The sequence below is a fragment of the Teleopsis dalmanni genome, chromosome 1, assembly GCF_002237135.1.
Source record: "Teleopsis dalmanni isolate 2A chromosome 1, ASM223713v2, whole genome shotgun sequence".
NCBI lineage: Eukaryota > Metazoa > Arthropoda > Insecta > Diptera > Diopsidae > Teleopsis > Teleopsis dalmanni.
The window spans coordinates 142,204,266-142,212,954 of record NC_051846.1 but is presented as its reverse complement, the minus strand read 5'-3'; the positions used below and the strand labels follow the sequence as shown (position 1 = coordinate 142,212,954).

The 8,689-nt window shown below is 32.5% G+C and overlaps 1 protein-coding gene across 1 annotated transcript; it reads left to right on the top strand.

The window, feature by feature from the left end:
• Positions 1-1,084: 1,084 nt before the first annotated feature.
• On the top strand, positions 1,085-1,756 carry LOC119666351. Its single transcript, XM_038075634.1, has one exon. It carries the CDS (start codon positions 1,085-1,087, stop codon positions 1,754-1,756), a length of 672 nt encoding a protein of 223 aa, XP_037931562.1.
• Positions 1,757-8,689: the final 6,933 nt, after the last annotated feature.

Below are 8,689 nucleotides of genomic sequence, written 5' to 3'. Positions count from 1 at the left end.
GAAGTATTATACGATATCAATTTGGAAGATGTATTTACATAGAATTCTTCTTTGTAAATTTTTGATAATGTAATATATTGCAAATAAATAAAATATTCTTTATTATGTTCTTATTTGATGTTTAAAACGTCATAAAGTTTTATTTTTTTTTAGCATTTTTTTAAAGCCGATATAGCATTTTATTTTTCAGGGATGTGGTCACACTGGTAAGAATTATAATAAAGAAATGAAAGTCAGTTTGACTGGACACTCTTAACTACACAGACGTGTTTTATTTAAACTCGGAGGCTGACACATATTATATGAGATGAAAAAAATGATAGATATTCAGGAAAACAAAGTTGTACTATGTAAAAAATTTGAAAATCGCATTTGGAAATTTGGTGAACGGTTTACTGATTATTTCTAATACTTGCTAAACTAATACTTGCAAATGAATTAAAAATGTGCGAAGATGAGTTGGTCGACTTCATAATAGAAAGAATTCCTGATGAAAGATATTCGTCTACAAATGAACTATTTCAAGCACTAAAAAAAGTTAACTTTAAAGCACGACCTCAAATGATAAGAGGAGTTCTAACGTCAGTGGAGCAACAGGGGCAGGTGCATCAGTCTACACTCTCATCACTTGCCAGTGATGCAGACAAAACAAAGTTCAAGTGTTTCAACTGCAACAGAATTGGACATTTTTTGGCGGAATACAAGAAGCCAAAACGGTAAATTGGTTCATGCTTCGCTTGTGGAGTCGTTGGACATCGTGCATCGGATTGTGTCCAATATAAAAAAAACTTGACCTTTGATGTCAGCAATGAGTACGTAAGATGTTTACATGTAAAAGTTGCAAATAATTCTAGTGTATCTTTAACTTATAAATTCTAGTGTTCTTTAACTTATATTCATAGTGATCAGACGTGTTTTTTTTGTGTGGGATTTTTTTCTTATTTATTTATTTTTTCTTTCTACTCGCGCCTAAGCTTTTTATACTTAAGCCTTTTTTTTTGTTTGTTACACGTTTTATTATATATCTGCATTAAATCGGTAGTTGCATAAATAAAACGCAGTTAAACTTGTGTGTTTCACAAATATGGCCCCTGGGCCTCCCCTCATAGGGGGAAATAGATTTGCACTCTTGGCAGATGGTCCCCAATCGAAGAAAAAACGACCGAATGTTAAAACAATTACAGACTTTCCCGGACTTCCAAAAATTCAACTGCCTAATCCAAAATATGTTGTTGTTGCCTCTGCCAACGATCTAAGACCTTTATCTGAGTTCTCTTGTTTTGCGGTGCAAAAAGCTCTATACGTTATAAGTAAAGAAATTATATCGATTTCTGAACTAAGAGATGGTAACCTGTTGTTATTAGTCAAAGACATGGCTACTGCACAAAAGTTTATATCAGCTAAAGATTTATTAACTATTTGCCCAATCAAATGCTTTCTTCATAAGCAATTGAACACAACAAAAGGAACTGTATACGCACCGTATTTAAACAAAATCTCAGAAGAAGAAATAGTTAATGAGCTGAGTTCGCAGGGCGTAGTTGAATGCTACAAGTTCCCTAAAATGATCGAAGGTCAGTCCCATCCCAGCGGAGTTGTTTTGCTATCTTTTAACACATTTACTTTGCCCGAAAAATTGAAATCTCTTGGCGTTCCGTTGATGTGCGTGAGTATGTACCAAACCCAATGCGTTGCAAATCGTGCCAGGTTCTTGGTCATACTGCCAAAAGATGCCGAAACGCTCCAGCTTGTGTAAATTGCGGTTTGCCCCCTCACGCCCCGTTTGACTGTTCCCGTACATTTTGTGTTAATTGTTCAGAACAGCACCCAGCCTTTTCTAAAGAATGTACTAAATTTTTTCAGCAAAAAGAGATATTAAAAATTAAAACAAAAAATAAATGTACAATGCGGGAAGCAAAACAACTATATAAAGCACTACCTTCAGCCGATATCTCCAGCAACAGTTTCTCTTCTGTGTTTTCATCTGGCATTAATAAAACACCGCAATCTAATAATGTTTCAAAAAATACAATTACAACAACACTCTCTACAAGCTCTCCAGTTAAAGCATCAACTTCGAAAGTGCAATCAAGAGACATAATAAATAACAATAACAAAAATATTAACTCTTTCTCTTCTTCGAGCTTACGTTCTACAAGCACACCATCATCCATCAATTCTTCCAGTACAAGCAGAATTAATACAAACAACGATGGAGAAAAAAAACAAAATTTGGAACCGGTCTCTCGTTCAACTATTGGTACTCATAAACCTGCAGTCTTAGAAGAAAGTAACTCTTTAACACACGATCTTAAATCAAATATTTCTACAATAAACACAATAATTGGAACTATCCCTAAATTTAGAAATAGACTCTCTACTAGTCAAGATTCTCTTACTAGAACAGATAGTGATGTAGTTTTAAGCGATGATGAAGTGCAAAAAAAACTCGACAAATATAAATTACAATATAAAAATTAGAAACATAAAAAACAATGTTTATTCGCTATAGTTTTAATTTTTTATTTTTTTGCACAAATTTTATTTTACTTTTTTTTTTTTTTTACATAGATTATTTTCTTTTTATTTCACTTTTTTATGTCGTAATACTTCAGTGGAATATTAAAGGCTATATAAATAATTATCTTGAACTAAAACTTTTAATCAAAGATATAAACCCGGATATTATTGCTCTACAAGAAACTCATATAGCTTTCAACAGAAATAATATAATAACACCTAAAAATTTTGTGGGATATTTTCACAACCTTCCCATAAATACTACAGCCAAACAAGGCATAGGAATTTTAATAAAAAAACATATTCCACATAAACATATATACTACAACTCAAATATTTGTTCAATGGCCATTACAATTAATGCAGGTTTTGATTGTAACATTATTAATTTATATATTCCGCCTCAACAATTAATCTCAGCCTTTGATGTTATAAATTCTCTTAATAATATTAATACTCCTTTTATTGCTACAGGAGATTTTAATGCCTGGAGTCCTTTATGGGGTTCCAATGTATGCAACAGCAGGGGTAAAATTATTGAAGATGTAATTTTAAGCGAAAGCCTCGTTATTTTAAACGATGGGTCTCCCACACATTTTTCTACTCGCAACACATTTTCTCACATAGATCTTACAATGTGTTCAGCCGCCCTCACACCTAAATGTGCCTGGAACATACTTCAAAATCTGCACGGCAGTGACCATTTCCCTATTGTAATTAGCTTACTATCAAATCTCCAATATGATAAATTTAAGCCAAGACTAAAGTTCAAAATCGATTTTGCGGATTGGGACAAATTCCAACAACTTTGTAAACAAAACAATAACAAATTCAATATAGTAGACGATAATAATAAAGAAGCAGCCAATTTGGCTAAAATTATTAGATCTGCAGCAAATATTGCGATCCCACAGACAAAGCCATCATATGTTAAATCCAAAATACCATGGTGGAATTCCAATTTACAACAACTAAGAAACGAAAAACAATTTTATTGGCAAAATTTTAAAAGATTTAGGTCCTATTCTAATTTAGTTTTGTATAAAAAGGCCAACGCACTATTTAGAAGGCAAGTCAAAGCCGCAAAATCTGAAAGCTTGGAAAAGTTGACATCCAAAATAAACCCAAATTCAAGTACAAAAAAGATTTGGGCTGACATAAATAGGCTAACAGGCAGATACAATAACACTATAATAAGTTCCATTAACACCGGCTCAAATCTCCTGACGTTAAGAAAAGATATCTCCAAAGATTGCCACTTTTCTCAACAATTTATAACTAATAAAAGTTTTTTCTTTCAGTATGATTATAGCCGTACATCATTATCTGCCGCGGCTAAGAAAATCGAGATTGATATTACAATAGTTGAATTTAGTAGCGTCATTTGCAAGGTTAAGGGAAAAACCCCGGGTTGCGATCGTATATCATACCCCATGTTACTTAATCTTCCAACAATCCTAATAAATAGATTAATCAAATTATACAATAACATTTTGGAGAAAGGTATTTATCCACAAAGTTGGCGTACTGCTGAAGTTGTTCCCATACCTAAATCTAAAATATCTAGCTCTGAAACTAGTAACTATCGCCCAATTTCACTTCTGCCGTGTATGCGTAAAATTCTAGAAAAAATCATTGCTAATAGAATTTCGTGGTATTTAACTAAAAACAACCTAATTAGTCCTAATCAAGTCGCTTTTAGGAAGAATCAAAGCACAATTGATGTCCTTTTACATCTCCAGCACTATGCGTCTTCTGCTCTTTCTAGAAAAAATCATGTAACCATCTTAGCTACTGATTTTGAAAAAGCATTTGATCGCATCGGAGTACACGTTGTGCTTCAGCAGCTTGCTATTTGGAAAGTTGGTCAAAGGATCTTTAATTTTGTTAAAGCCTTTTTGACTAATCGCAAAATTTGTGTTAGGATTAATTCAACTCGCTCCGATATCTTTGCTCTGTATAATGGGATTCCACAAGGATCTCCATTATCAGTAATTTTATTTATTATAGCTTTTGATCCATTAAGTAAAATAATATTAAAATACAATAGAGTTGAACATGCTATTTACGCTGATGATGCAATAATATTCTCCAAAGTTACGGATATATCTCAAGTAATCTTCACTGAGATATTAAATGACATAAAAGAATGGAGTAAGTTTTCCGGTGCTAATCTTGCCTTAAATAAATGTAAAATTTTGCACATTTGTAAAAAAAAGAATTGTAACCAACTAAACTTAAGCCACAATGCCGTAAATATCGAAGTTGTTAATTATTTGAAAATATTAGGTATAGTGTTTGACAACAAACTTAACTTTAAGCAACAATGTCTAGAATTAAGAAAAAACCTAGTTGCCAGGTTAAACATTATTAAATACCTTTCATCTAAACATTTTTTTATTCATGTATCAACTTTGATAAATATCACTAAATCACTTATACTCTCTAAATTAGATTACGCTCTACCACTCTTTGGATGGTGTGCAAACAGCAATATTAGACAGTTGAATGCTCCCTATCATGCTGCCGTTCGAAGGAGTATTGCTGCGTTCTCCACAACTCCAATCATAAACTTATTGACAGAAGCTGGGCTACCTACAATATCAAATCGAGTTAAGTTAACAACTTATAAACTTGTTCCTAAACTACTGTGCAGCAACAACGCTATTTTACATAAAGACGTTGTAAATGTATTCCATCAAAAGCGAACAAATAGAGTTAAGTCGACAATTGTGCGGTGTATCGAATATGCTAAATTCATCGACCTCGACATTAAACCTCATCGTATGATACAAAATCATGAGCCCCCTTGGTTTCTTAATCCAACATCTTTTGTAATCGACCTGCAAACCTATGGAAAAAGTAACACAACCACCAAAATGCATAGACAACTGTTTGCAGAATTTTCTGATTCGTATATAAAAAACAATTGGACTCTATTGTACACAGACGGTTCAAAAACTGAAAATCATGTCACATTTGCTATAATACAACAAAATGGCTCCGTAATCACTACTGGATTAGTTGCACCCCATTGTTCCATCTTTACTGCAGAGGCTCTGGCTATAAAACTTGCTACTGACCATGCAACATGCAACAAAGGCAAATTTCTGATATGTACCGACAGCAAATCTACAATTGAAGCTGTAAAAAATATCAATAATAACACCGACCTTATTTGTGCTATCAGAAACAACTGCATACGTTTTTTAAACAAAATTAAAATTATGTGGGTTCCTGGGCACGCAGGAATTAAAGGAAACGAACTAGCAGATCAAGCTGCCTCTGCCGCCATTCGCTCTCCCTTATTCTTATTTCAGACATCCGAAAGAAAAGACGTTTTAAATTTTATAAACAAACATATGGAAGACGAATGGGCTGTGGAATGGTCAGTGTACAACCATCGCTACAAGTCGATCAATACCAGTGGTTTAAAAGCTATATACCCACAATCATGCACTCGTCAACAATGTAAGATTTTTATCCGATTGCGTATGGGACATTCAAAGCTTTTTCATGAACATCTTTTGAGTGGCGATCAGCCATCAAACTGTCCATTTTGTAATAGCACACCATCCATAGATCATATACTTAACGATTGTCCTTGTTTTAATTCTATTCGTAGTAATATCTTTCCCAATATCTCACCAACTAGCGTTTTAAAAACAATTAATGTTAAAAATATACTTTTGATGTATAAATATATTAAAGCCTGTAATCTAGCAAATAAAATTTAATTTATAATATCCGAGCTGAAGGCCCTGGCAGCTAGCGCTCGTTTTTCTGATCTTAGTTATAAGATTTTATATTTTGTAATTAATTATAATAAATAAATAAATAAATAATTCTAGTGTATCTATGTTTGTAGAACATCTCATTGATTTCGAGAGCCCCATTAGCTTTATTAAGAAGTCTCTAGTTCCAGCACAAGTTGTATGCGAGACCGCACCACAAAAAAATTAATAAGGAATTAATAAAACTAAATAAAAAATGTATGTAGAATTTTCAGTTCATATAAAAATTAATAATAAAGAAGTTCAAGTTTATCTAGTGGTGGTTGGAGACGAGTCAATGATTCATTCTGTTATATTAGGAAGAGATTTTTTAAATGCTAGTGGAGTTTGCTAGTGGAGTTTAATTTTACTTGAAAAAGAAAATAAGACTAAAGAAAAGATTGGTTATCAATAATTGTAAATTAAAATGTGAAAGCTAAAATTCTGTTAAAAAAAGGAAATGTGAAAACTAAAAAAAAACTGGCGAATTTCGAATGTGTGTTGATTTTAGAGCTCTTAACAAAATTACGATCAAAGATTAATATTCAATTCCGTTAATAGACGACTTGTTAGAGAGATTAGCTAAAAAAAAAAAATATTCACAAAGTTAGACTTGAAAAACGGATTTTTCCATGTATATATGCATTAAGAGTCAGTTAAGCATACGTCTTTCATAACGCCTTTGGGGCAATACGAGTTTTTAAGGATGCTGAGGGATTTCTGCATATTGTACCAAAGGGCAATGTGCCATTCAATGTCATACACATAGACCACTATGGCCCAATATGCAGTAATAACAAAACTAAAAAGAAATATATATTGGTTGTTATTGATATACTACAAAAACCACAAGTAGTAAAGAAGTTATAGAATCACTTAGAACTTATTTCAGATCTTACAGTCGTCCTCAAATTATTGTATCAGTCAAAGGAACCTGTTTCACATCTAAAGAATTTCAACAATTCTTAGAAGTCAACAACGTTAAACACATAAAAATGGCCACAGGGTAACCTCAAGCAAACGGACAAGTAGAGAGAGTTAATCGAAACTTAGAACCAATGCTAACAAAACTAGTAGACTTCGAAATAGTTCCGAACTGGGAATAAATTGTAGAAACGGTTGAGTTCATAATGAACAACACGTTGCACAGAATGATAAATGAACATCCTAGTAGAATGTTGTTTGGTACTGAATAAAGAGGTACAATAGTTGACAGCCGCAAAGAAAATGTGATAAGCAAAGAGCAAGAACTAGTTGAAAGGGATATTAAATTAGTTCGTAGCCAGGCAAATGCAATACAATCACAGACGCAGGATTACAATAAACAATACATTGATAAGAAGCGCAGGGAATCAACGAAACATAAGGTAGAAGATCACGTAATGGTTAAAAATTACGATTCGCACACGGGTGTATCGAAAAAAATAATACCTAAATTTAAGGGTCCGTACCAAATAACCAAGATATTAGAAAATGAGCGATAGCTTTTGGAGGACGTTGAGGGCTTCCAATTCTCAAGTGTTCCATACAAGGGAATATGAGCAGTTGCAAGCCTTGATTCAATAGTCGCGAAAAGGCTATTTTTTTTAAAAATAAAGTAAGCTTAAGTTGAGCTCGGCAGGATCAGGGGATCTTAAAGGTCAGAATAGCCGAATTGTGGTAATAAGTGTGCACTGTACCCAAGCGTACAAGATTAAGAATGTATACCATAAGAGATAAAAGAAATAAAAGAGTTCAGTTGAATTTTGAACACCGCCGAGGAAAGACACGAGTTATGCACGATGACGTTGAGTTGCAACATAATATGCAACAACAACAACAACCACCACATAACGTCGCCAAAGCTAAGCGAACCAGCTTATTCTAAAATAATATTCTATATATTAAATTACTTAATATTAAGCCAGCGCTTTTATGCTGTTACACTGTTATCGCTTATTAATGTAAAGTCAGCAATTATAAGCTGTGCTTGTGGCTTGGGAACAAATAATTAAAAAGTAAATTAAACAGAGTATTCTTGCCAGCCACTACGATCAGTGTCTTTCTTTTTGTATGTCACTTAATTATTTAACTAATTAAATTAAAATAAAATAAAATTAAATAAATGATTTTTTTTTATATTTTAACCAAATTAAATGTGTTTTAATTTTTAGTCCAAAACTATTGAAAGTTAAAACATATAACTCACGCCGCTAGTTTCTGACTTAAATATGTATATTAACGTTTATCATTATTAAAAAACTAAATATTTTTTAAGACAGTTATGTAAAAAAATAAAATAAATAATATAATTTAAACTAATTCTATCTCTGTTCTTATTGCGAATAAATTCTATATATTAATACTGATACACGTTTTTCAAATATTCAGATATAGATTATTCAAGGTCGGTTAAA

Excerpts from the sequence above, each read along its gene's own strand:
- LOC119666351 (XM_038075634.1), top strand. The coding sequence starts at position 1,085 with ATGGCCCCTGGGCCTCCCCTCATAGGGGGAAATAGATTTGCACTCTTG.